Below are 27,562 nucleotides of genomic sequence, written 5' to 3' on the forward strand. Positions count from 1 at the left end.
CAAAGGCTGAGTTGCCTTTGCTCGGTGTAGCTCTTCTGCCATTTCCTATGGCTTGCTCCTACTCTGTCCCTTTTGACCTGGCTGGGGCAGCGGGGTTTACAACAGCAGGGCGCTGCAGAAGTCAGTAGGACAACACGTAGCGTCTTCAGTGGGGCCATCAGCAGGCGCCCGTGCTGTTCAGTCCCTAACTCCGCGGGGTGCCCTGGAGCAGATGTGTGGGCTTGTGTGGGAGGAGGTGTTCAGCGGAGGGAAGCACCTTTCTTCCTGCCTCCGGCTGCCTGCTCCTGCAGCGCATGGGTGCTGCCTGGGTGCATGAGCCAGTGCAAAGGAGAGGCCCCTGCTGCAGGGGCTTCAGCTGGTTCAGTCTTTGAGTGTATTTGGCTGTGCTTGTGAGATCTTACTTCACGTGGCGCTCCCTTTTTCAGCGCGCATACACGTCGGCTTGGGAGAAAGATAAAACCAGCGTTCACATTATGCCAGACACACCTGATATTCTGCTAGCGCAGCAGAACAGGCTGAACTACAGTGAGGTAGGTGGTTCAGCTGGAGCGAAATGGCCACCCTTGGACAGTGGTGGCCCAGGAGGCAGTGTTGTGTGAGGCACGTGGGCAAGGCTTGTTTGTCTTTCAGAAACTGTACAAGCTTGGAATGGAAGAAGAGAAGAAGAAGGGGTACGACCTGCGAGCAGATGCCATTCCTATCCAGGCTGCAAAAGCTTCCCGAGATATTGCAAGTGATGTAAGTGCACAGGAGCCCTTGGTGGCACCCCTCCTGGGACTGTCTGAGTGCTTGCCGTTAAAGTTGCTGGTCTGTCGCCTTAGAATAATTGAGGCCATACAGCGCTTCAGCAGTCCTTAGCCTTCAGCTAGTCTGTGAGCATATTTTTTTCTGGAGGGCCTGCCTGTGATTTTGCGTGTGTGGTGTGGGCATGCTGTGTTGTGAAGGAATTAGTAGTTTGCTCTTTAGTTTAGGGTTGTTCCCTTAGTGTAAGCAGGTGAGCTCAGTGACTGATGAAACGTAGCGGACACTTCAGAAACCGGAGGGTTGGGGGGAAATGTGTTGTGACGTGACACTTTCCCAGCGCAGTAGCTGGAGGCCTGCAGCTGAAGACACACCCCAGGCCTGGGAGGGTAAGGCCCCTCAGCACTGTGGAAGAGGACCTGGTGCAGTGCAGTGTGTCAGCTACTGTGGGCTGTGTGGGTGAGTGCAAGTGAGGCAGTACAGGCTGAAGTACAGTTTGCCTGTTGAAGCACTCTGGTGTTTTTCCCCCCATTTTGCATGCCAGCTATTTCCTCTGGCCCCCCAGCAGGGATGCTTAGGTTGGGTGGCAACACTCTGTGCCAGATTGTATGTCCTGCTCCTGGTTCCAAAGCTAGCTTGGTTGGAGTTGCCGGGTGGACCTCCCATGGCCCTGCATAGACGTGGAGTGGGGTGGAAGTGCTGCACCTTGTAGGCCTATGCTGTCCTAGGATGGTTGTTCACCTGGCAGTCCTGCAAGGTGCATAGAGCAAAGCGGTTGTCTGCAGAGCTTTGCACAGAGTAGTGTCATAGGAGGAGAGAGCAGTTAACATGAAACTTGTGATCTTTTACCTTACAGTACAAGTATAAAGAAGGCTACCGCAAGCAGCTTGGCCACCATATTGGAGCGCGGAACATAGAGGATGACCCCAAGATGATGTGGTCTATGCACGTAGCCAAGGTCCAGAGTGACAGGGAGTACAAGAAAGCCTTTGAGAAGACAAAGACCCACTTCAGTAGCCCGGTGGACATGCTGGGCATTGTGCTGGCGAAGAAATGTCAGGAGCTGGTCAGCGATATTGATTACAAGCATCCTCTGCATCATTGGACATGTCTGCCCGACCAAAACGATGTTGTACAAGCCAGGAAAGTGTACGACCTGCAGAGCGATGTGAGTTGTTCTTTGCTGGACTTGTTCCAGCCGGGTGTCTCCCTTGTGCTTTGTTCCGTTGGTGCAGAAGGTACAGGGGAGGGGCATAAGTCTAGGCTTATTCCGTGGGCCTGTTCTGTGCCCATCCAGACTTGCGGGGTGTTTCTGACTGGGCCCGGTGAGGGGGAAGTTTGCGTGGGTCATGCTTCACAGTCCCAGTTTGCCTCAGGCACCTTTCTTTGGGTGTGCTGAGAACAGAGGGTTGTGTCTTGTCTTGACCCATTTCAGGGAGTGGTGGTTCCAGCTGGTTAGAATTTTGTTTCGCAGACCGAGGGGAGAAGAATCAAATATCTGCTTAATGATGAGCAACAGTTGGGAAATGCAAGCTGTTCGTGTAGCTGAGAATGGTATAAAGAGTGTTTATATGGGAGGTATAAGAACTCCCCATATCACTGCCAGCTGGCGGTTAATGAATGGGGCAGGTCTTACACTGGCAGACTAAGTCTTTTCAGAAGAGGTGGGGGAGGACAGCTTTGCGTGTTGGCTCTGCACCTGTGTGTGCTGTTGTAGGCTTTGGGGGGGCCAGGAGAAGGGATGCTGAGCTTAAAGGAAGTCCATTTCTGCTGACTGAATGGTTAACGTGGGGTCTCTGCTTTGCTAGATGTAGCTTCCCTCATGCATTTTCATAGCTTCCCTTGGTAGGAAGGAATTTTTGTGTGGGTCGAGGAGATTGCTGAGCTGCTTTGTTTCCTTGTCTCTGCTTTCAGCTTGTGTACAAGTCCGATCTGCAGTGGCTGAGGGGCATTGGCTGGTTGCCGAGTGGTTCGTTGGATGATGAGAAGAATAAGAGAGCATGCCTCATCCTGAGTGACAAGAAGTATCGGCAGCACCCGGACACCATCAAATTCACGAGCCTTCCTGACTCTATGCCAATGGTTCTGGCAAAGCACAACTCTGAAATTATGAACCAGGTGAGAGTTGCTTATGTTTGGAGTTGGAAGGAAGTGGGTGCCTTTACCTGGACCCTAGTGCGCTCTCCTGCCAGGGCCTGGGTTTTGCTAGTGGGGTATTGTGTCCTACTGGGGGACAGGGGTTTGTGTTCACCATTTTGGAGCATGTTGTGCTCCAAATTATTCAAAAGAGGGATTAGGCGCCACGCTGAGCAGAAACGGGTTAAGCATCAGAAAGCCTCTGGAAAGGAAGAGGTGTGCCGAGGGGCTTGCACATGGCTTTAGTTGTTTGGAGGCTGGTTCTGCAAGGAAAGGGGTTATTTGTTCCCGGCAGAGATACCCTGACGTAGGTGGCTGTTACGGTTACGGGGGCTGGCGGGCAGTTATCCTTGAGTTTGACTCTTCCAGTGCCCCCTGCGTGATTGGTTGGGATTGTTGCGTAAGCATCCCGGTCGAGCTTTGTTGCTGAGAGCAAAGGCTGAGTTGCCTTTGCTCAGTGTAGCTCTTCTGCCATTTCCTATGGCTTGCTCCTACTCTGTCCCTTTTGACCTGGCTGGGGCAGCGGGGTTTACAACAGCAGGGCGCTGCAGAAGTCAGTAGGACAACACGTAGCGTCTTCAGTGGGGCCATCAGCAGGCGCCCGTGCTGTTCAGTCCCTAACTCCGCGGGGTGCCCTGGAGCAGATGTGTGGGCTTGCGTGGGAGGAGGTGTTCAGCGGAGAGAAGCACCTTTCTTCCTGCCTCCGGCTGCCTGCTCCTGCAGCGCATGGGTGCTGCCTGGGTGCATGAGCCAGTGCAAAGGAGAGGCCCCTGCTGCAGGGGCTTCAGCTGGTTCAGTCTTTGAGTGTATTTGGCTGTGCTTGTGAGATCTTACTTCACGTGGCGCTCCCTTTTTCAGCGCGCATACACGTCGGCTTGGGAGAAAGATAAAACCAGCGTTCACATTATGCCAGACACACCTGATATTCTGCTAGCGCAGCAGAACAGGCTGAACTACAGTGAGGTAGGTGGTTCAGCTGGAGCGAAATGGCCACCCTTGGACAGTGGTGGCCCAGGAGGCAGTGTTGTGTGAGGCACGTGGGCAAGGCTTGTTTGTCTTTCAGAAACTGTACAAGCTTGGAATGGAAGAAGAGAAGAAGAAGGGGTACGACCTGCGAGCAGATGCCATTCCTATCCAGGCTGCAAAAGCTTCCCGAGATATTGCAAGTGATGTAAGTGCACAGGAGCCCTTGGTGGCACCCCTCCTGGGACTGTCTGAGTGCTTGCCGTTAAAGTCTACTGTTTCGTTGTATGTTTTTCCTGTATAGTCTCCAGGAATTTGTACTTTTGACCTGTAGTTTCACCTTTAGTTTCATGCAAATCTTCAGATATATCTTGTTGGTAGGCTCCAGTGTTTTAATACATTATTAGTTGTAAAGTATATATAGTTTTTCTGAGAAATGTATTTATTGTCGTTTGTTCTCTGTCTCAGTCAGTGTCTTTGATAATTAGGTATCGATATTAAATCTTCTTCCATTTTTTTCGATATCTTTAGTCTTCTAGTAGTGCCCCTAAGATCTTCCAGTTTTGCCTTTAATTTATAGAGGTTGAAAAGGACCTTTTTTGGCTGTAATATTTGACAGGTACTAACTGATTGTGTGTGGAGTAGAATAGGGTAAATTAATAAAACTATTAACCTTTTCACCTTTTCTATTGATGTCAGAGTTGGGAGACTTTGTATACGCCTACATGCTTATTTATTTTAGGAGTAGCTCTTAATCAGGAGGTCGGGGAGTGCCTTGGGAAATGTGAAGGCGATATCAGGCAGAGGATGCTAGAGGAATCCTTTTTTAGCTGCAAGCTGCAGTTCATCAGCTGAATGCTTCTTCACTCTGAATGCTCTGTGGTTTTGGACACTAAGTCCTTTGCAGATTGTGCCACAGGGTCTGTTCTTAAAAGATGAAGAAAACCCATCAGAATCTGACTGAACATCTTTTTACCTGCAGTACAAGTATAAAGAAGGCTACCGCAAGCAGCTTGGCCACCATATTGGAGCGCGGAACATAGAGGATGACCCCAAGATGGTGTGGTCTATGCACGTAGCCAAGGTCCAGAGTGACAGGGAGTACAAGAAAGCCTTTGAGAAGACAAAGACCCACTTCAGTAGCCCGGTGGACATGCTGGGCATTGTGCTGGCGAAGAAATGTCAGGAGCTGGTCAGCGATATTGATTACAAGCATCCTCTGCATCATTGGACATGTCTGCCCGACCAAAACGATGTTGTACAAGCCAGGAAAGTGTACGACCTGCAGAGCGATGTGAGTTGTTCTTTGCTGGACTTGTTCCAGCCGGGTGTCTCCCTTGTGCTTTGTTCCGTTGGTGCAGAAGGTACAGGGGAGGGGCATAAGTCTAGGCTTATTCCGTGGGCCTGTTCTGTGCCCATCCAGACTTGCGGGGTGTTTCTGACTGGGCCCGGTGAGGGGGAAGTTTGCGTGGGTCGTGCTTCACAGTCCCAGTTTGCCTCAGGCACCTTTCTTTGTGTGTGCTGAGCTTAATGGGATTCCATCCTGCTGGCTAGCAGGTTGAACCCAGGGGCTCTGCTTTGCTGGGTTTAGCTTCCCTTGGTAGGAAGGAGTTTTTGTGTGGGTCGAGGAGATTGCTGAGCTGCTTTGTGTCCTTGTCTCTGCTTTCAGCTTGTGTACAAGTCCGATCTGCAGTGGCTGAGGGGCATTGGCTGGTTGCCGAGTGGTTCGTTGGATGATGAGAAGAATAAGAGAGCATGCCTCATCCTGAGTGACAAGAAGTATCGGCAGCACCCGGACACCATCAAATTCACGAGCCTTCCTGACTCTATGCCAATGGTTCTGGCAAAGCACAACTCTGAAATTATGAACCAGGTGAGAGTTGCTTATGTTTGGAGTTAGAAGGAAGTGGGTGCCTTTACCCGGACCCTAGTGCGCTCTCCTGCCAGGGCCTGGGTTTTGCTAGTGGGGTATTGTGTCCTACTGGGGGACAGGGGTTTGTGTTCACCATTTTGGAGCATGTTGTGCTCCAAATTATTCAAAAGAGGGATTAGGCGCCACGCTGAGCAGAAACGGGTTAAGCATCAGAAAGCCTCTGGAAAGGAAGAGGTGTGCCGAGGGGCTTGCACGTGGCTTTAGTTGTTTGGAGGCTGGTTCTGCAAGGAAAGGGGTTATTTGTTCCCGGCAGAGATACCCTGACGTAGGTGGCTGTTACGGTTACGGGGGCTGGCGGGCAGTTATCCTTGAGTTTGACTCTTCCAGTGCCCCCTGCGTGATTGGTTGGGATTGTTGCGTAAGCATCCCGGTCGAGCTTTGTTGCTGAGAGCAAAGGCTGAGTTGCCTTTGCTCAGTGTAGCTCTTCTGCCATTTCCTATGGCTTGCTCCTACTCTGTCCCTTTTGACCTGGCTGGGGCAGCGGGGTTTACAACAGCAGGGCATTGCAGAAGTCAGTAGGACAACACGTAGCGTCTTCAGTGGGGCCATCAGCAGGCGCCCGTGCTGTTCAGTCCCTAACTCCGCGGGGTGCCCTGGAGCAGATGTGTGGGCTTGTGTGGGAGGAGGTGTTCAGCGGAGGGAAGCACCTTTCTTCCTGCCTCCGGCTGCCTGCTCCTGCAGCGCATGGGTGCTGCCTGGGTGCATGAGCCAGTGCAAAGGAGAGGCCCCTGCTGCAGGGGCTTCAGCTGGTTCAGTCTTTGAGTGTATTTGGCTGTGCTTGTGAGATCTTACTTCACGTGGCGCTCCCTTTTTCAGCGCGCATACACGTCGGCTTGGGAGAAAGATAAAACCAGCGTTCACATTATGCCAGACACACCTGATATTCTGCTAGCGCAGCAGAACAGGCTGAACTACAGTGAGGTAGGTGGTTCAGCTGGAGCGAAATGGCCACCCTTGGACAGTGGTGGCCCAGGAGGCAGTGTTGTGTGAGGCACGTGGGCAAGGCTTGTTTGTCTTTCAGAAACTGTACAAGCTTGGAATGGAAGAAGAGAAGAAGAAGGGGTACGACCTGCGAGCAGATGCCATTCCTATCCAGGCTGCAAAAGCTTCCCGAGATATTGCAAGTGATGTAAGTGCACAGGAGCCCTTGGTGGCACCCCTCCTGGGACTGTCTGAGTGCTTGCCGTTAAAGTCTACTGTTTCGTTGTATGTTTTTCCTGTATAGTCTCCAGGAATTTGTACTTTTGACCTGTAGTTTCACCTTTAGTTTCATGCAAATCTTCAGATATATCTTGTTGGTAGGCTCCAGTGTTTTAATACATTATTAGTTGTAAAGTATATATAGTTTTTCTGAGAAATGTATTTATTGTCGTTTGTTCTCTGTCTCAGTCAGTGTCTTTGATAATTAGGTATCGATATTAAATCTTCTTCCATTTTTTTCGATATCTTTAGTCTTCTAGTAGTGCCCCTAAGATCTTCCAGTTTTGCCTTTAATTTGTAGAGGTTGAAAAGGACCTTTTTTGGCTGTAATATTTGACAGGTACTAACTGATTGTGTGTGGAGTAGAATAGGGTAAGTTAATAAAACTATTAACCTTTTCACCTTTTCTATTGATGTCAGAGTTGGGAGACTTTGTATACGCCTACATGCTCATTTATATTAGGAGTAGCTCTTAATCAGGAGGTCGGGGAGTGCCTTGGGAAATGTGAAGGCGATATCAGGCAGAGGATGCTAGAGGAATCCTTTTTTAGCTGCAAGCTGCAGTTCATCAGCTGAATGCTTCTTCACTCTGAATGCTCTGTGGTTTTGGACACTAAGTCCTTTGCAGATTGTGCCACGGGGTCTGTTCTTAAAAGATGAAGAAAACCCATCAGAATCTGACTGAACATCTTTTTACCTGCAGTACAAGTATAAAGAAGGCTACCGCAAGCAGCTTGGCCACCATATTGGAGCGCGGAACATAGAGGATGACCCCAAGATGGTGTGGTCTATGCACGTAGCCAAGGTCCAGAGTGACAGGGAGTACAAGAAAGCCTTTGAGAAGACAAAGACCCACTTCAGTAGCCCGGTGGACATGCTGGGCATTGTGCTGGCGAAGAAATGTCAGGAGCTGGTCAGCGATATTGATTACCGCCACTATCTGCATCAGTGGATCTGTCTGCCAGACCAGAATGATGTTATCCATGCCAAGAAGGCCTATGATCTACAGAGTGATGTGAGTACTCACTTGTTGACCTTCTAAGAATACATAATTTGCTTGGAATATAAACTATAGAAGCTCCTTGAACATTCTCTCCTATGTACTGTTTCTCCACATTGTTGTTTTTGTTTGCCTGTTTAAAGGCAGGGTTAGAAGATTTTTAGAAATGAATGGATCTGTGAAGTATAATCATTTTTTGTTACGAAGGTTTATGCACAGAGTAACTGCCTATAGAGTGGAAAAGGCATAGTATGACTTTTTTTTTTTTTTTTATGGTTGTAGTGGACAGAAATCCTTGATTCCCTGTCAAGGCAAATGGTGTAAGTGAGGACATGGTTTTCTTAGTGGAGCCTTGTATTTGCTGGGAATAATCCTTCCAGTATAAGGTTCTGCTGACTTCCAGGGTTTGGTCTTAATCCCATCACTACTTTTCAACCATTCCTCAACATTTTGTTGGGTAAATGATACCTGTTGAAGATAAGGACTAGGATCTGAATCTAGGTTGCTAACAATTAGTGTTCGGCAGATTGAAGTAGGAGGGAGGGGACTTACAGAGAATAAGCTTTATTTGTATGAGACGAGACATACGAAATGTTAATGAAACAACTTCCTCTGTACTTTTTTGTAATAGAATTACTACAAGTCAGACCTTGAATGGTTGCGGGGCATTGGCTGGGTCCCAATTGGTTCCTTGGATGTTGAAAAAGCCAAGAGAGCAGGACAGATCTTGAGTGATAAAGTGTACCGTCAGCCTCCAGACACAATCAAGTTTACTAGTGTCACTGATTCTCTGGAGATGGTCTTAGCCAAGCAGAACGCAGACACGATGAATAAGGTGAGTCTTGGTTTGTTGAGTAACATATTGGCACTCTCCGGCTAAACCATAGAGACACAGGACTAGCAATATGAGTCTGTTTTCTGCATGAGGTTTCAGCACTGCAAAGCTTTAAAAGTGTAAGTTACATTCTTGATAATCAGTGGGTAAACTTATTTTTAGCATGTGCTAATTTAATAATCTGTTCTAAGTTACCAAGTTAAACTGTAATTATCAATTAATTGTGAACCTTTCCACATACTCGTGTTTATCTAGTGATCATTTTCATCTAATAATTTATATAATAATTTGTTTGTGTAATAAATCTTCTTATATGTCAGATTTATCCAGTAATCTAGCAATTAATAAACTAATTGTTTTAGAGCTGTCTTTGAAATATCCGTGTTTTAAAATAGCTCAGCGTATTACTTAGATTTTTAAGAGCTTTTTGGAATCTGTGGCCTGATATCAATCCTATTTATGTCAATAAAACCATTTTCTTTTTGGATCCGGCCTTGTTCTTAGCGTTTAGATCTCTGTGTATCTGATTAGCCTTCCATGGAAAACCTTATTCTAAGCCTTTTTTTTTTTTTTTTTTTTTTTTTTTTTAAACAGAAGCCCTTCTAGGTTGAAAAATCTTAATCTGGAGATAAATTATCTAGAGGAGTGAATACAAAATCTTGTTGCTATAGAAAGAATAAGGTTTTTTTAGACTTCGCATGGAGTAAAGCTCTGTAATTCTCCTTATTTTTTATGAGATCTCTGGGTAGTCATCTTTTTTTTTTCTTTAACGTATGTTATTTCTCTCACAGCGTTTATATACTGAGGCCTGGGATAAAGACAAGACACAAATCCATGTAATGCCTGACACACCTGAAATCATGCTGGCAAAACAGAACATGCAAAACTACAGTGCGGTGAGTGTATTCGCTCTCCAAATATATCCAGTCTGTATCATGGCTGCATCATCAGTACTTTGATAAACCTGATATAGATGGTGCCTTTTTTTTTTTTTTAGTTAGCCCTCATAATCATCCTCAAAATTCTGTCTTTAAAAACATTGTTTGCATGTCTGTACAACAATCTATGCATGCACCGGTGAGCAGTGTTTAGCGCATACTCTATGAGATGTTGTGTGTTGCCAGTGAATTTTTGAGTCCTTTCTGCCATTGTGCATTTTGTTGGGAAGGTGCAAAATTTATTCCAGCATTGGAAATGTCAAAAAAGTTGTTTCCATAAGAATTCTGAAGAACAGTGATCCCAGTGTTCAGCGTTCGTTTAGGCAAATAAATTCACGTTAATAAGAGGTGGCTTTTAAGAGTAAGCTTTAATCCACTTGTATCAGAGGAATAGTTTATCTGTAAAATTATATTCTGTGTTAAGTTAGTTAAAGAATTGAAAGAAAAAAAATATTAGCTAATGTATTTGGCAAAGATCTTCATTTGATATAATGATCTGGACCTTTGCGTCAATAAAGTTAGGTGAAGCTAGATTAAAATAAATCTTAACATTGCTCTACCTACTCTACTGACCAGCAATCAGTTTTGCAGAGAATGTAATATATGGAGTTTAGTTACAAGAATCACATTGTTTAATTCCTCACAATAGAAACTTTATAAACATGCCATGGAAGAATCAAAAAAGAAAGGCCATGACTTGCGAGTTGATGCTATCCCCATTCAAGCTGCCAAAGCATCCAGAGAAATTGCCAGTGATGTAAGTGACTATACTTTTAGGTTTCTTTGTATGCTGATGTCTGATCTTGGCAACCTGGAAATTGTTAGATTCTGTAAAAGGCATTTCAGTTAAACAATGGTATTGAAAAGTATTTTTTGGAAGTAAGTTACTATATATATATATATGTATTTGAAGACATGAATGTAAAAATTAAATGAATTAAAGAAGTTATATGGACAGTATAATGCCTCTATGATCTTAAATGTTTTAGCTTGCAAACCTGTTTCTTCAATAAAATGGAAAAAAATACAGTCTGTGTAAATTGGAATTCTTTCTCACTAAAATTAGAGAAAAGTGATTTTTCAAAATTTATTCTTATTCTGTTTAGGGTTCTAATTCAAATCTCAGAAATTTTATCCAAGAATCCATGTTGTTAGCGCAAAAATTGCTTTAAAAGCTTTTTGGTGACTAGATTATAGAGAACTTTGGAGATTTATTATTAGAACTTTTTAAAATGAATAACTGAGATGTATATGGTTAAAGAGATATAATACTTTGATTTATATTTCAGTACAAATACAAAGAAGGCTACCGCAAGCAGCTTGGCCACCATATTGGAGCGCGGAACATAGAGGATGACCCCAAGATGATGTGGTCTATGCACGTAGCCAAGGTCCAGAGTGACAGGGAGTACAAGAAAGCCTTTGAGAAGACAAAGACCCACTTCAGTAGCCCGGTGGACATGCTGGGCATTGTGCTGGCGAAGAAATGTCAGGAGCTGGTCAGCGATATTGATTACCGCCACTATCTGCATCAGTGGATCTGTCTGCCAGACCAGAATGATGTTATCCATGCCAAGAAGGCCTATGATCTACAGAGTGATGTGAGTACTCACTTGTTGACCTTCTAAGAATACATAATTTGCTTGGAATATAAACTATAGAAGCTCCTTGAACATTCTCTCCTATGTACTGTTTCTCCACATTGTTGTTTTTGTTTGCCTGTTTAAAGGCAGGGTTAGAAGATTTTTAGAAATGAATGGATCTGTGAAGTATAATCATTTTTTGTTACGAAGGTTTATGCACAGAGTAACTGCCTATAGAGTGGAAAAGGCATAGTATGACTTTTTTTTTTTTTTTTTTTTTATGGTTGTAGTGGACAGAAATCCTTGATTCCCTGTCAAGGCAAATGGTGTAAGTGAGGACATGGTTTTCTTAGTGGAGCCTTGTATTTGCTGGGAATAATCCTTCCAGTATAAGGTTCTGCTGACTTCCAGGGTTTGGTCTTAATCCCATCACTACTTTTCAACCATTCCTCAACATTTTGTTGGGTAAATGATACCTGTTGAAGATAAGGACTAGGATCTGAATCTAGGTTGCTAACAATTAGTGTTCGGCAGATTGAAGTAGGAGGGAGGGGACTTACAGAGAATAAGCTTTATTTGTATGAGACGAGACATACGAAATGTTAATGAAACAACTTCCTCTGTACTTTTTTGTAATAGAATTACTACAAGTCAGACCTTGAATGGTTGCGGGGCATTGGCTGGGTCCCAATTGGTTCCTTGGATGTTGAAAAAGCCAAGAGAGCAGGACAGATCTTGAGTGATAAAGTGTACCGTCAGCCTCCAGACACAATCAAGTTTACTAGTGTCACTGATTCTCTGGAGATGGTCTTAGCCAAGCAGAACGCAGACACGATGAATAAGGTGAGTCTTGGTTTGTTGAGTAACATATTGGCACTCTCCGGCTAAACCATAGAGACACAGGACTAGCAATATGAGTCTGTTTTCTGCATGAGGTTTCAGCACTGCAAAGCTTTAAAAGTGTAAGTTACATTCTTGATAATCAGTGGGTAAACTTATTTTTAGCATGTGCTAATTTAATAATCTGTTCTAAGTTACCAAGTTAAACTGTAATTATCAATTAATTGTGAACCTTTCCACATACTCGTGTTTATCTAGTGATCATTTTCATCTAATAATTTATATAATAATTTGTTTGTGTAATAAATCTTCTTATATGTCAGATTTATCCAGTAATCTAGCAATTAATAAACTAATTGTTTTAGAGCTGTCTTTGAAATATCCGTGTTTTAAAATAGCTCAGCGTATTACTTAGATTTTTAAGAGCTTTTTGGAATCTGTGGCCTGATATCAATCCTATTTATGTCAATAAAACCATTTTCTTTTTGGATCCGGCCTTGTTCTTAGCGTTTAGATCTCTGTGTATCTGATTAGCCTTCCATGGAAAACCTTATTCTAAGCCTTTTTTTTTTTTTTTTTTTTTTTTTTTTTAAACAGAAGCCCTTCTAGGTTGAAAAATCTTAATCTGGAGATAAATTATCTAGAGGAGTGAATACAAAATCTTGTTGCTATAGAAAGAATAAGGTTTTTTTAGACTTCGCATGGAGTAAAGCTCTGTAATTCTCCTTATTTTTTATGAGATCTCTGGGTAGTCATCTTTTTTTTTTCTTTAACGTATGTTATTTCTCTCACAGCGTTTATATACTGAGGCCTGGGATAAAGACAAGACACAAATCCATGTAATGCCTGACACACCTGAAATCATGCTGGCAAAACAGAACATGCAAAACTACAGTGCGGTGAGTGTATTCGCTCTCCAAATATATCCAGTCTGTATCATGGCTGCATCATCAGTACTTTGATAAACCTGATATAGATGGTGCCTTTTTTTTTTTTTTAGTTAGCCCTCATAATCATCCTCAAAATTCTGTCTTTAAAAACATTGTTTGCATGTCTGTACAACAATCTATGCATGCACCGGTGAGCAGTGTTTAGCGCATACTCTATGAGATGTTGTGTGTTGCCAGTGAATTTTTGAGTCCTTTCTGCCATTGTGCATTTTGTTGGGAAGGTGCAAAATTTATTCCAGCATTGGAAATGTCAAAAAAGTTGTTTCCATAAGAATTCTGAAGAACAGTGATCCCAGTGTTCAGCGTTCGTTTAGGCAAATAAATTCACGTTAATAAGAGGTGGCTTTTAAGAGTAAGCTTTAATCCACTTGTATCAGAGGAATAGTTTATCTGTAAAATTATATTCTGTGTTAAGTTAGTTAAAGAATTGAAAGAAAAAAAATATTAGCTAATGTATTTGGCAAAGATCTTCATTTGATATAATGATCTGGACCTTTGCGTCAATAAAGTTAGGTGAAGCTAGATTAAAATAAATCTTAACATTGCTCTACCTACTCTACTGACCAGCAATCAGTTTTGCAGAGAATGTAATATATGGAGTTTAGTTACAAGAATCACATTGTTTAATTCCTCACAATAGAAACTTTATAAACATGCCATGGAAGAATCAAAAAAGAAAGGCCATGACTTGCGAGTTGATGCTATCCCCATTCAAGCTGCCAAAGCATCCAGAGAAATTGCCAGTGATGTAAGTGACTATACTTTTAGGTTTCTTTGTATGCTGATGTCTGATCTTGGCAACCTGGAAATTGTTAGATTCTGTAAAAGGCATTTCAGTTAAACAATGGTATTGAAAAGTATTTTTTGGAAGTAAGTTACTATATATATATATATGTATTTGAAGACATGAATGTAAAAATTAAATGAATTAAAGAAGTTATATGGACAGTATAATGCCTCTATGATCTTAAATGTTTTAGCTTGCAAACCTGTTTCTTCAATAAAATGGAAAAAAATACAGTCTGTGTAAATTGGAATTCTTTCTCACTAAAATTAGAGAAAAGTGATTTTTCAAAATTTATTCTTATTCTGTTTAGGGTTCTAATTCAAATCTCAGAAATTTTATCCAAGAATCCATGTTGTTAGCGCAAAAATTGCTTTAAAAGCTTTTTGGTGACTAGATTATAGAGAACTTTGGAGATTTATTATTAGAACTTTTTAAAATGAATAACTGAGATGTATATGGTTAAAGAGATATAATACTTTGATTTATATTTCAGTACAAATACAAAGAAGGCTACCGCAAGCAGCTTGGCCACCATATTGGAGCGCGGAACATAGAGGATGACCCCAAGATGATGTGGTCTATGCACGTAGCCAAGGTCCAGAGTGACAGGGAGTACAAGAAAGCCTTTGAGAAGACAAAGACCCACTTCAGTAGCCCGGTGGACATGCTGGGCATTGTGCTGGCGAAGAAATGTCAGGAGCTGGTCAGCGATATTGATTACCGCCACTATCTGCATCAGTGGATCTGTCTGCCAGACCAGAATGATGTTATCCATGCCAAGAAGGCCTATGATCTACAGAGTGATGTGAGTACTCACTTGTTGACCTTCTAAGAATACATAATTTGCTTGGAATATAAACTATAGAAGCTCCTTGAACATTCTCTCCTATGTACTGTTTCTCCACATTGTTGTTTTTGTTTGCCTGTTTAAAGGCAGGGTTAGAAGATTTTTAGAAATGAATGGATCTGTGAAGTATAATCATTTTTTGTTACGAAGGTTTATGCACAGAGTAACTGCCTATAGAGTGGAAAAGGCATAGTATGACTTTTTTTTTTTTTTTTTTTTTATGGTTGTAGTGGACAGAAATCCTTGATTCCCTGTCAAGGCAAATGGTGTAAGTGAGGACATGGTTTTCTTAGTGGAGCCTTGTATTTGCTGGGAATAATCCTTCCAGTATAAGGTTCTGCTGACTTCCAGGGTTTGGTCTTAATCCCATCACTACTTTTCAACCATTCCTCAACATTTTGTTGGGTAAATGATACCTGTTGAAGATAAGGACTAGGATCTGAATCTAGGTTGCTAACAATTAGTGTTCGGCAGATTGAAGTAGGAGGGAGGGGACTTACAGAGAATAAGCTTTATTTGTATGAGACGAGACATACGAAATGTTAATGAAACAACTTCCTCTGTACTTTTTTGTAATAGAATTACTACAAGTCAGACCTTGAATGGTTGCGGGGCATTGGCTGGGTCCCAATTGGTTCCTTGGATGTTGAAAAAGCCAAGAGAGCAGGACAGATCTTGAGTGATAAAGTGTACCGTCAGCCTCCAGACACAATCAAGTTTACTAGTGTCACTGATTCTCTGGAGATGGTCTTAGCCAAGCAGAACGCAGACACGATGAATAAGGTGAGTCTTGGTTTGTTGAGTAACATATTGGCACTCTCCGGCTAAACCATAGAGACACAGGACTAGCAATATGAGTCTGTTTTCTGCATGAGGTTTCAGCACTGCAAAGCTTTAAAAGTGTAAGTTACATTCTTGATAATCAGTGGGTAAACTTATTTTTAGCATGTGCTAATTTAATAATCTGTTCTAAGTTACCAAGTTAAACTGTAATTATCAATTAATTGTGAACCTTTCCACATACTCGTGTTTATCTAGTGATCATTTTCATCTAATAATTTATATAATAATTTGTTTGTGTAATAAATCTTCTTATATGTCAGATTTATCCAGTAATCTAGCAATTAATAAACTAATTGTTTTAGAGCTGTCTTTGAAATATCCGTGTTTTAAAATAGCTCAGCGTATTACTTAGATTTTTAAGAGCTTTTTGGAATCTGTGGCCTGATATCAATCCTATTTATGTCAATAAAACCATTTTCTTTTTGGATCCGGCCTTGTTCTTAGCGTTTAGATCTCTGTGTATCTGATTAGCCTTCCATGGAAAACCTTATTCTAAGCCTTTTTTTTTTTTTTTTTTTTTTTTTAAACAGAAGCCCTTCTAGGTTGAAAAATCTTAATCTGGAGATAAATTATCTAGAGGAGTGAATACAAAATCTTGTTGCTATAGAAAGAATAAGGTTTTTTTAGACTTCGCATGGAGTAAAGCTCTGTAATTCTCCTTATTTTTTATGAGATCTCTGGGTAGTCATCTTTTTTTTTTCTTTAACGTATGTTATTTCTCTCACAGCGTTTATATACTGAGGCCTGGGATAAAGACAAGACACAAATCCATGTAATGCCTGACACACCTGAAATCATGCTGGCAAAACAGAACATGCAAAACTACAGTGCGGTGAGTGTATTCGCTCTCCAAATATATCCAGTCTGTATCATGGCTGCATCATCAGTACTTTGATAAACCTGATATAGATGGTGCCTTTTTTTTTTTTTTAGTTAGCCCTCATAATCATCCTCAAAATTCTGTCTTTAAAAACATTGTTTGCATGTCTGTACAACAATCTATGCATGCACCGGTGAGCAGTGTTTAGCGCATACTCTATGAGATGTTGTGTGTTGCCAGTGAATTTTTGAGTCCTTTCTGCCATTGTGCATTTTGTTGGGAAGGTGCAAAATTTATTCCAGCATTGGAAATGTCAAAAAAGTTGTTTCCATAAGAATTCTGAAGAACAGTGATCCCAGTGTTCAGCGTTCGTTTAGGCAAATAAATTCACGTTAATAAGAGGTGGCTTTTAAGAGTAAGCTTTAATCCACTTGTATCAGAGGAATAGTTTATCTGTAAAATTATATTCTGTGTTAAGTTAGTTAAAGAATTGAAAGAAAAAAAATATTAGCTAATGTATTTGGCAAAGATCTTCATTTGATATAATGATCTGGACCTTTGCGTCAATAAAGTTAGGTGAAGCTAGATTAAAATAAATCTTAACATTGCTCTACCTACTCTACTGACCAGCAATCAGTTTTGCAGAGAATGTAATATATGGAGTTTAGTTACAAGAATCACATTGTTTAATTCCTCACAATAGAAACTTTATAAACATGCCATGGAAGAATCAAAAAAGAAAGGCCATGACTTGCGAGTTGATGCTATCCCCATTCAAGCTGCCAAAGCATCCAGAGAAATTGCCAGTGATGTAAGTGACTATACTTTTAGGTTTCTTTGTATGCTGATGTCTGATCTTGGCAACCTGGAAATTGTTAGATTCTGTAAAAGGCATTTCAGTTAAACAATGGTATTGAAAAGTATTTTTTGGAAGTAAGTTACTATATATATATATATATGTATTTGAAGACATGAATGTAAAAATTAAATGAATTAAAGAAGTTATATGGACAGTATAATGCCTCTATGATCTTAAATGTTTTAGCTTGCAAACCTGTTTCTTCAATAAAATGGAAAAAAATACAGTCTGTGTAAATTGGAATTCTTTCTCACTAAAATTAGAGAAAAGTGATTTTTCAAAATTTATTCTTATTCTGTTTAGGGTTCTAATTCAAATCTCAGAAATTTTATCCAAGAATCCATGTTGTTAGCGCAAAAATTGCTTTAAAAGCTTTTTGGTGACTAGATTATAGAGAACTTTGGAGATTTATTATTAGAACTTTTTAAAATGAATAACTGAGATGTATATGGTTAAAGAGATATAATACTTTGATTTATATTTCAGTACAAATACAAAGAAGGCTACCGCAAGCAGCTTGGCCACCATATTGGAGCGCGGAACATAGAGGATGACCCCAAGATGATGTGGTCTATGCACGTAGCCAAGGTCCAGAGTGACAGGGAGTACAAGAAAGCCTTTGAGAAGACAAAGACCCACTTCAGTAGCCCGGTGGACATGCTGGGCATTGTGTTGGCGAAGAAATGTCAGGAGCTGGTCAGCGATATTGATTACCGCCACTATCTGCATCAGTGGATCTGTCTGCCAGACCAGAATGATGTTATCCATGCCAAGAAGGCCTATGATCTACAGAGTGATGTGAGTGAATTGTTAAACTTGTAATACATAATTAAATGTACTGTTTTGTACAATGTAATTTTTAAAAGATGCATAAAAATAAGATCTCTCATGTCAGATGTATTCATAGAGGTGAAATATTTTATATCCTGTCATCAAATGTATGTTGCAGAATCCTATTTTCTGAGACCTTACCCTAACTGTAATTTCTGTGTAACACTGATATTTGTGGAGTTCTTCCCTCCCTTCTTTATGTTATTTAATGATTATTTTACACATCCTTCAAAAATAAAACCCAGTATCAAAACTATATCTTGCTACTGTAATATAAATATATAATTTTGCTACTGTAATATAAATACAATCTGTAATATAAATATATAAAAACTGTCTATAAATATATAGAATTGCTGGTATAAAATAGGCTATATTTACTCACAATTATTTTAATATTTGATCACATCTGCACGTATCTGATGAACTTCCAAAATTTTTCAGGCCGTTTACAAATCAGACCTGGAATGGCTAAGGGGAATTGGATGGGTTCCTATTGGTTCCATGGATGTTGAGAAAGCTAAGAAAGCTGGAGAAATCCTGAGTGAAAAGAAGTATCGTCAGCCAGCAGACCAGATTAAATTTACTAGTGTGACAGATTCTTTGGCTATGGTCTTAGCCAAGCAAAATGCTGAGAATATGAACAAGGTGAGTTGTTTGTTTGTTTGTTTACATCACTGGTATTACTATGTAGTAGAACTTGTTCAGGAGGTGGAAAACGCAAAAATCAAAGTAATACTACACACCATGTTGTTTTGGACTCAGAGACGATGAATAGCCAAATTCAGCCTTTGTACAGGAGCAGTATGTCATATCTCAGGGCTCTATCTGAACTGAACACTTAGCAAAAATAGCTGGAAAATTTCACCTATATCAGATATTAGTGAAGAGCAATAATAAAATGTTTCGTTAATTTCCCTTTTCTCTTCCCCCCATCTGAATCCCTATTTTTTTCTAAATGTCTGTTGAGTATAGTTTTTCTGTTTCTTCAGTGTTATTTCAGCTCACAATGCAAAACTCATCTGTGGTAGAACAGGCTGAATGTCTTTGCAGTTCTTAAACAGTACTGTGAAATCTGCAGAAATGATTTTCCAGACAAGGGGTAAGGGTATGTCTAGAGGAGACATGACGTGTCATGATGATACCACAAGATGCAGCAGAATACTGAGACATTTAACTGCAGCTGCTGTAGTGCTCTGTGGTTGACTGAACATCAGATACTGCAAAATGAACAAGTTATGAGGAAATAGCTTGTGCAATGAGGCTTCTGCCATTTATCTCAGACCTGGAGGAACAAAATCCCAAAGTACCAGTCCCTTCTCTTTTTTGAGAAACGTAAGTCTAACATCCCTTACAAATTGAGCAGAGTAATGAATATAGTTTTCCTCCTACATCAGATTCCCGGCAACACTAAACCAATAAATTGCTGTGCCAACTCAGACTGAGTGATAAGGAGGAAAGATAAAGTTTTCTGCCTGAGCTTTACATTGAGAAGCTTTATTTTATCAGGATATTTAAAGATTGCTAACTGTCCCTGGCAGGTGGAAAAATGTATTAGTTTGTATATATATATCCTATCCTGCTTCAAGATTTCCTTTTTTTAAAAAAAAAAAGTCATTGGTACACATATTTTTGATAATTGCTGCTTTCAAATTTTTTTTTTTATCATTTTACACATAAAGAAACCTTTTAAAGCAATCTGTTTTCTTCTTTTCTAGCGATTATACACGGAAGCCTGGGATGCTGACAAAACTTCAATTCATGTCATGCCTGATACACCGACAATTCTGTTAGCGAAGGCCAATGCAGCTAATGTTAGCCATGTAAGACCATTTAAATATATAGCAAAATAACTGAAATTCAGATAGAAGTAAGCATTTCTTTAACCATAAAGATCTTCTTTTAAAACATGCTTTAATGACATTCATAAGAAAAAAAATAATGAAATGTGGAAGTTCCATCTTTCTGAATGTTCAACAGGTGTTTTCCATCTTCTTTTGTGTAGAAACTTTATACACAAGCCTGGGATGAGGCCAAAACGAAGGATTATGACATAAGAGCGGATGCAATTCCAATCCGAAGTGCAAAGGCATCAAGAGATATTGCAAGCGATGTATGTTCTTCCTCTGCATTCATTTGTAGTTAGTTCGTGAAATGGAAATCAAGTAACCAGCTGCATGCCACATAAAAAAATTATGATAAATCAGATTCCTCCATAAGGCCTACTTCCATGGAAGGAAGTGCAGGATAAAGGGCAACAATTTCCAAAGCAAACATTGCAATACAATTGCTTACATTAAGCTGTTATTAGAAAATAATAATGTACTATGCAATATAGCAGTAATTACAAAGCAAGAATATACTAAGTATATCTAAACTCTAAATAAATATATCTCATCACATGGAAAAAATCCATTAGTGATCAGTAGCAATATGAAATGATGTGAAATAGTCATCACAGATTGACTGTTTCTTGTAATACCTTTTTTTACATTTATCAGTACAAGTACAAAGAAACGCACGAGAAACAGAAAGGGCACTACATTGGGTGCCGAACTGCAAAGGAGGATCCCAAACTGTCGTGGGCTGCGCGTGTGATGCAGCTTCAAAATGACCGGATCTACCGGAAGGGATACCATGATTCGAAGGCCCGGGTCCACATCCCAGTGGATATGATGTCCGTCCAGGCAGCCAAGGAATGCCAGACGCTAGTCAGTGATGTTGACTACCGGCATCGCCTGCACGAGTGGACCTGTCTGCCTGACCAGAATGACGTGATCCAAGCAAGGAAGGCCTACGACCTGCAGAGTGATGTGAGTGAGAGTAATTGTACAGAAGCTTTAAGGCGTGTGTGTGAGCGCCTGCTTGTTTGTGAGTGGGCAGATATCCTTTCAAACATTTGTTCAGATCCCTTCAATCAGTTCTGCTGTAGGGTTTTTTTTTTTTTTTTTTTAAATTCACGTGACTGGTTGCTTCCAAATGGGTAGTGTTTACAGCGTGGGGGCCAGAAGTATTTTGGACAGTTCCCATAAAAGTGAAACGTATGTTTCAAATGTGGTTTTGGTCTTTAGAAACATGCGTAGCTTGCAGAATTCCGACGTTTATTTGTGTGTAGCATGTATTTTCCGAAGACCATTAATTTCCTTGCTGTGCAAATGCAGGGTGTAGGTGAGCATGCAAAGGGCCCGATATGGCAGTGTGAGTACTGACTGCTTGCTGCCTAACTTGCTGGGAGAAGCAGCTTGGGGGAAGCCTTGCACGGGAGCTCCCCGTGCCTGCCGTTCTTGCTGCCCTTGCAGTAACCCTGGGTTTGTTTGCAGAACGTGTACAAGTCCGACCTGGAATGGTTGCGTGGCATTGGCTGGTTGACAGAAGGTTCCGTGGACGTGGTAAAAGCAAAGAGAGCCCAGGAGCTCCTGAATGAGAGGTTGTATCGCACGCGGCCAGAGGAGTTGAAGTTCACCAGCATTACTGACACGCCAGATGTTGTCCAGGCTAAGATCAATTCTCTGCAGATCAGTGACGTAAGCTTACTTTTCATATACCTTTCATTTTATGTGGTGACTTTTTTTTCCTTTTCTTCTCTTCTGGGGTAGATCCTACAGTTTTGTCCAAAGCACGATATGGAAAACTAATAAACAAGATAGCCTTTACTGTGAGAATGCTTAATTTGAAACTAATGCAAATTGGCATTACCACAAAGTTGCTGCACGTGGGTTTTTTTGAGTGCTCAGACTGCGATGAAATGTCATTATGCTTCCTTTCTCCTTAGCGTCTGTATCATGAGGCCTGGGACAGAGATAAGACGCAGATTTCCATACCTGCTGACACGCCTGTATTGCTGCAGTCCAAAGTGAATGCTCAGAACATCAGCAATGTAAGAGAATGATGTTACCATGTGGGGCGTTATTAAATTAAGAGTGTCACCATTATTCTCACAACTTCTGGCCTGTCCTGTCTTAGAGGCTGCTGTGAATGGTGGTTTACTGATCCCGCTTCCTGTCGTGGTTGCATTGTAAAGCATAGACTTCACTTAAGGCTTCTTTAAGCACAGAGTATTGTTATTGAAGCAGCTGTTCATTAAGCAAAGCAGTCAGAGGTGTGGACCTATAGGGTCCGTGGTATCCTATTGCTTTGCACGCAGTGCATCCAGGGTTTTGGATGCTTTTTGTCAGGTAGAACAGGTGTTTTTCTTCAGAAGCTCGGATGGTGCAGCCAGGTGCGTGTGACCAGAACCTCTGACTTTTGCAAGGTCTTGCTGAATTCACAGGTGCAGCAGCACGTAGGTGCCCGTTTGAGGCATGAATGGTGAATCCGTGCACGTGGTCCGAACTGGTTGCTTAGTGGGGTGCTGTGGCACCTTTTCAGGGATGCTTCAGCCGCCCTTTAATGTTTTGGCTTTTGAGCCTGTATAAATTTGTAAGCCAGGAATTTTCTGTAAAGAGACTGGTGAGACTCATTTCTGTAACCCTCAGAGTTATGGGGGTTGGGGGGCAAACAAGGCGTCTGAGCGGTAAAGCCACAAGGCAGTGGGCTTTAAGAATAAAAATGAGTCTTCCAGTGTCTTGACTAGATGTAAAATGGGTGATTAATTTTGATTACAGAATCGTTATCAGAAGGCCTGGGACGAGGCCAAGGCGAAAAGCTACGACATAAGAGCTGATGCCATTCCCATCAAGCATGCCAAGGCATCCAGAGACATTGCGAGTGAGGTACAGTCTTCCTTTCAAGTTTTTGCTCTGTCTGTCTCTCTGTGCGTGAAGCACAGCAGAACTGAGAGAAGTCCAGTTCAGCTAGAAGCAGCACGGTGTTTTGTGCCGCTGTGTTATTCTGAAGCTGTACTGAGCACGTCTGTCTTTCTGCAACTTGCAACTGCCTCTTGGTGAGTGCTCTGTGAAGGGGATGGTGTGTGATGTCTTTGTGAGCTTGCTAGGAGTGCTAGGTAAGAAACCGTCAACTGTCAGGCACCAGCGATAATTTAAAGCCGATTATAGGAGGGGCGCAACTGTGGCTGTTGCTGCTGCTGAACAAACAGCCGTTCTTGTAATCCCCACTATTAAACATAGTGTCTGTAGAGGTGTGAAGTGTGGCTGGTGCTCAGAGTGATCTTGCGATGTGCACAGGTGTCCACTTCACTGCCATCTTTTGTTGTTTGCAAGTCTAAAGAAAAGCCAGCCATGCTTTTCAGGAATCCCTACTGATTTGGGGAGTATCTTTCCTGGATCCCTGCGTGACTGCACTTTGAGTGGACCTGAGTTTTGCCTGTGTAGAGTCAGCTACCTCCGGGAGCTCGGTTGAAAGGGCTGGCAAGTGTGGAGCCTCAGGGCCCTTTATCTGTCACCCACGTTTAGATGAGAAGTGTGAGGCTATTTGCTTTCTTTTTACGTTTATCAGTACAAGTACAAAGAAACGCACGAGAAACAGAAAGGGCACTACATTGGGTGCCGAACTGCAAAGGAGGATCCCAAACTGTCGTGGGCTGCACGCGCGATGCTGCTGCAGAACGACCGGATCTACCGGAAGGCGTACCATGATTCGAAGGCCCGGGTCCACATCCCAGTGGATATGATGTCCGTCCAGGCAGCCAAGGAATGCCAGACGCTAGTCAGTGATGTTGACTACCGGCATCGCCTGCACGAGTGGACCTGTCTGCCTGACCAGAATGACGTGATCCAAGCAAGGAAGGCCTACGACCTGCAGAGTGATGTGAGTGAGAGTAACTGTACAGAAGCTTTAAGGCGTGTGTGTGAGCGCCTGCTTGTTTGTGAGTGGGCAGACATCCTTTCAAACATTTGTTCAGATCCCTTCAATCAGTTCTGCTGTAGGGTTTTCTTTTCTTTTTTTTTTTTTTAAATTCACGTGGCTGGTTGCTTCCAAATGGGTAGTGTTTACAGCGTGGGGGCCAGAAGTATTTTGGACAGTTCCCATAAAAGTGAAACGTATGTTTCAAATGTGGTTTTGGTCTTTAGAAACATGCGTAGCTTGCAGAATTCCGACGTTTATTTGTGTGTAGCATGTATTTTCCGAAGACCATTAATTTCCTTGCTGTGCAAATGCAGGGTGTAGGTGAGCATGCAAAGGGCCCGATATGGCAGTGTGAGTACTGACTGCTTGCTGCCTAACTTGCTGGGAGAAGCAGCTTGGGGGAAGCCTTGCACGGGAGCTCCCCGTGCCTGCCGTTCTTGCTGCCCTTGCAGTAACCCTGGGTTTGTTTGCAGAACGTGTACAAGTCCGACCTGGAATGGTTGCGTGGCATTGGCTGGTTGACAGAAGGTTCCGTGGACGTGGTAAAAGCAAAGAGAGCCCAGGAGCTCCTGAATGAGAGGTTGTATCGCACGCGGCCAGAGGAGTTGAAGTTCACCAGCATTACTGACACGCCAGATGTTGTCCAGGCTAAGATCAATTCTCTGCAGATCAGTGACGTAAGCTTACTTTTCATATACCTTTCATTTTATGTGGTGACTTTTTTTTCCTTTTCTTCTCTTCTGGGGTAGATCCTACAGTTTTGTCCAAAGCACGATATGGAAAACTAATAAACAAGATAGCCTTTACTGTGAGAATGCTTAATTTGAAACTAATGCAAATTGGCATTACCACAAAGTTGCTGCACGTGGGTTTTTTTGAGTGCTCAGACTACGATGAAATGTCATTATGCTTCCTTTCTCCTTAGCGTCTGTATCATGAGGCCTGGGACAGAGATAAGACGCAGATTTCCATACCTGCTGACACGCCTGTATTGCTGCAGTCCAAAGTGAATGCTCAGAACATCAGCAATGTAAGAGAATGATGTTACCATGTGGGGCGTTATTAAATTAAGAGTGTCACCATTATTCTCACAACTTCTGGCCTGTCCTGTCTTAGAGGCTGCTGTGAATGGTGGTTTACTGATCCCGCTTCCTGTCGTGGTTGCATTGTAAAGCATAGACTTCACTTAAGGCTTCTTTAAGCACAGAGTATTGTTATTGAAGCAGCTGTTCATTAAGCAAAGCAGTCAGAGGTGTGGACCTATAGGGTCCGTGGTATCCTATTGCTTTGCACGCAGTGCATCCAGGGTTTTGGATGCTTTTTGTCAGGTAGAACAGGTGTTTTTCTTCAGAAGCTCGGATGGTGCAGCCAGGTGCGTGTGACCAGAACCTCTGACTTTTGCAAGGTCTTGCTGAATTCACAGGTGCAGCAGCACGTAGGTGCCCGTTTGAGGCATGAATGGTGAATCCGTGCACGTGGTCCGAACTGGTTGCTTAGTGGGGTGCTGTGGCACCTTTTCAGGGATGCTTCAGCCGCCCTTTAATGTTTTGGCTTTTGAGCCTGTATAAATTTGTAAGCCAGGAATTTTCTGTAAAGAGACTGGTGAGACTCATTTCTGTAACCCTCAGAGTTATGGGGGTTGGGGGGCAAACAAGGCGTCTGAGCGGTAAAGCCACAAGGCAGTGGGCTTTAAGAATAAAAATGAGTCTTCCAGTGTCTTGACTAGATGTAAAATGGGTGATTAATTTTGATTACAGAATCGTTATCAGAAGGCCTGGGACGAGGCCAAGGCGAAAAGCTACGACATAAGAGCTGATGCCATTCCCATCAAGCATGCCAAGGCATCCAGAGACATTGCGAGTGAGGTACAGTCTTCCTTTCAAGTTTTTGCTCTGTCTGTCTCTCTGTGCGTGAAGCACAGCAGAACTGAGAGAAGTCCAGTTCAGCTAGAAGCAGCACGGTGTTTTGTGCCGCTGTGTTATTCTGAAGCTGTACTGAGCACGTCTGTCTTTCTGCAACTTGCAACTGCCTCTTGGTGAGTGCTCTGTGAAGGGGATGGTGTGTGATGTCTTTGTGAGCTTGCTAGGAGTGCTAGGTAAGAAACCGTCAACTGTCAGGCACCAGCGATAATTTAAAGCCGATTATAGGAGGGGCGCAACTGTGGCTGTTGCTGCTGCTGAACAAACAGCCGTTCTTGTAATCCCCACTATTAAACATAGTGTCTGTAGAGGTGTGAAGTGTGGCTGGTGCTCAGAGTGATCTTGCGATGTGCACAGGTGTCCACTTCACTGCCATCTTTTGTTGTTTGCAAGTCTAAAGAAAAGCCAGCCATGCTTTTCAGGAATCCCTACTGATTTGGGGAGTATCTTTCCTGGATCCCTGCGTGACTGCACTTTGAGTGGACCTGAGTTTTGCCTGTGTAGAGTCAGCTACCTCCGGGAGCTCGGTTGAAAGGGCTGGCAAGTGTGGAGCCTCAGGGCCCTTTATCTGTCACCCACGTTTAGATGAGAAGTGTGAGGCTATTTGCTTTCTTTTTACGTTTATCAGTACAAGTACAAAGAAACGCACGAGAAACAGAAAGGGCACTACATTGGGTGCCGAACTGCAAAGGAGGATCCCAAACTGTCGTGGGCTGCACGCGCGATGCTGCTGCAGAACGACCGGATCTACCGGAAGGCGTACCATGATTCGAAGGCCCGGGTCCACATCCCAGTGGATATGATGTCCGTCCAGGCAGCCAAGGAATGCCAGACGCTAGTCAGTGATGTTGACTACCGGCATCGCCTGCACGAGTGGACCTGTCTGCCTGACCAGAATGACGTGATCCAAGCAAGGAAGGCCTACGACCTGCAGAGTGATGTGAGTGAGAGTAACTGTACAGAAGCTTTAAGGCGTGTGTGTGAGCGCCTGCTTGTTTGTGAGTGGGCAGACATCCTTTCAAACATTTGTTCAGATCCCTTCAATCAGTTCTGCTGTAGGGTTTTCTTTTCTTTTTTTTTTTTTTAAATTCACGTGGCTGGTTGCTTCCAAATGGGTAGTGTTTACAGCGTGGGGGCCAGAAGTATTTTGGACAGTTCCCATAAAAGTGAAACGTATGTTTCAAATGTGGTTTTGGTCTTTAGAAACGTGCGTAGCTTGCAGAATTCCGACGTTTATTTGTGTGTAGCATGTATTTTCCGAAGACCATTAATTTCCTTGCTGTGCAAATGCAGGGTGTAGGTGAGCATGCAAAGGGCCCGATATGGCAGTGTGAGTACTGACTGCTTGCTGCCTAACTTGCTGGGAGAAGCAGCTTGGGGGAAGCCTTGCACGGGAGCTCCCCGTGCCTGCCGTTCTTGCTGCCCTTGCAGTAACCCTGGGTTTGTTTGCAGAACGTGTACAAGTCCGACCTGGAATGGTTGCGTGGCATTGGCTGGTTGACAGAAGGTTCCGTGGACGTGGTAAAAGCAAAGAGAGCCCAGGAGCTCCTGAATGAGAGGTTGTATCGCACGCGGCCAGAGGAGTTGAAGTTCACCAGCATTACTGACACGCCAGATGTTGTCCAGGCTAAGATCAATTCTCTGCAGATCAGTGACGTAAGCTTACTTTTCATATACCTTTCATTTTATGTGGTGACTTTTTTTTCCTTTTCTTCTCTTCTGGGGTAGATCCTACAGTTTTGTCCAAAGCACGATATGGAAAACTAATAAACAAGATAGCCTTTACTGTGAG

General features: G+C 42.7%; 1 protein-coding gene across 1 annotated transcript in view; it reads left to right on the forward strand.

Annotated features, from left to right (window-relative positions):
- NEB (nebulin) overlaps positions 1 to 27,562 on the forward strand; it is a 142,201-nt gene that overhangs the window by 47,276 nt on the left and 67,363 nt on the right. Inside the window, exons 47-82 of the mRNA XM_064514551.1 lie at positions 426 to 530; positions 631 to 738; positions 1,598 to 1,909; positions 2,656 to 2,859; positions 3,736 to 3,840; positions 3,941 to 4,048; positions 4,823 to 5,134; positions 5,510 to 5,713; positions 6,590 to 6,694; positions 6,795 to 6,902; positions 7,677 to 7,988; positions 8,605 to 8,808; positions 9,600 to 9,704; positions 10,396 to 10,503; positions 11,036 to 11,347; positions 11,969 to 12,172; positions 12,964 to 13,068; positions 13,760 to 13,867; positions 14,400 to 14,711; positions 15,333 to 15,536; positions 16,324 to 16,428; positions 17,120 to 17,227; positions 17,762 to 18,073; positions 18,551 to 18,754; positions 19,825 to 19,929; positions 20,112 to 20,219; positions 20,608 to 20,919; positions 21,427 to 21,630; positions 21,879 to 21,983; positions 22,711 to 22,818; positions 23,501 to 23,812; positions 24,325 to 24,528; positions 24,777 to 24,881; positions 25,609 to 25,716; positions 26,399 to 26,710; positions 27,223 to 27,426. Coding sequence (XP_064370621.1) covers positions 426 to 530; positions 631 to 738; positions 1,598 to 1,909; positions 2,656 to 2,859; positions 3,736 to 3,840; positions 3,941 to 4,048; positions 4,823 to 5,134; positions 5,510 to 5,713; positions 6,590 to 6,694; positions 6,795 to 6,902; positions 7,677 to 7,988; positions 8,605 to 8,808; positions 9,600 to 9,704; positions 10,396 to 10,503; positions 11,036 to 11,347; positions 11,969 to 12,172; positions 12,964 to 13,068; positions 13,760 to 13,867; positions 14,400 to 14,711; positions 15,333 to 15,536; positions 16,324 to 16,428; positions 17,120 to 17,227; positions 17,762 to 18,073; positions 18,551 to 18,754; positions 19,825 to 19,929; positions 20,112 to 20,219; positions 20,608 to 20,919; positions 21,427 to 21,630; positions 21,879 to 21,983; positions 22,711 to 22,818; positions 23,501 to 23,812; positions 24,325 to 24,528; positions 24,777 to 24,881; positions 25,609 to 25,716; positions 26,399 to 26,710; positions 27,223 to 27,426 — 6,561 coding nt within the window. The remainder of the gene's footprint in view (positions 1 to 425; positions 531 to 630; positions 739 to 1,597; positions 1,910 to 2,655; positions 2,860 to 3,735; positions 3,841 to 3,940; positions 4,049 to 4,822; positions 5,135 to 5,509; positions 5,714 to 6,589; positions 6,695 to 6,794; positions 6,903 to 7,676; positions 7,989 to 8,604; positions 8,809 to 9,599; positions 9,705 to 10,395; positions 10,504 to 11,035; positions 11,348 to 11,968; positions 12,173 to 12,963; positions 13,069 to 13,759; positions 13,868 to 14,399; positions 14,712 to 15,332; positions 15,537 to 16,323; positions 16,429 to 17,119; positions 17,228 to 17,761; positions 18,074 to 18,550; positions 18,755 to 19,824; positions 19,930 to 20,111; positions 20,220 to 20,607; positions 20,920 to 21,426; positions 21,631 to 21,878; positions 21,984 to 22,710; positions 22,819 to 23,500; positions 23,813 to 24,324; positions 24,529 to 24,776; positions 24,882 to 25,608; positions 25,717 to 26,398; positions 26,711 to 27,222; positions 27,427 to 27,562) is intronic.

This window comes from Dromaius novaehollandiae, chromosome 7, assembly GCF_036370855.1.
Source record: "Dromaius novaehollandiae isolate bDroNov1 chromosome 7, bDroNov1.hap1, whole genome shotgun sequence".
Taxonomy (NCBI): Eukaryota; Metazoa; Chordata; class Aves; order Casuariiformes; family Dromaiidae; genus Dromaius; species Dromaius novaehollandiae.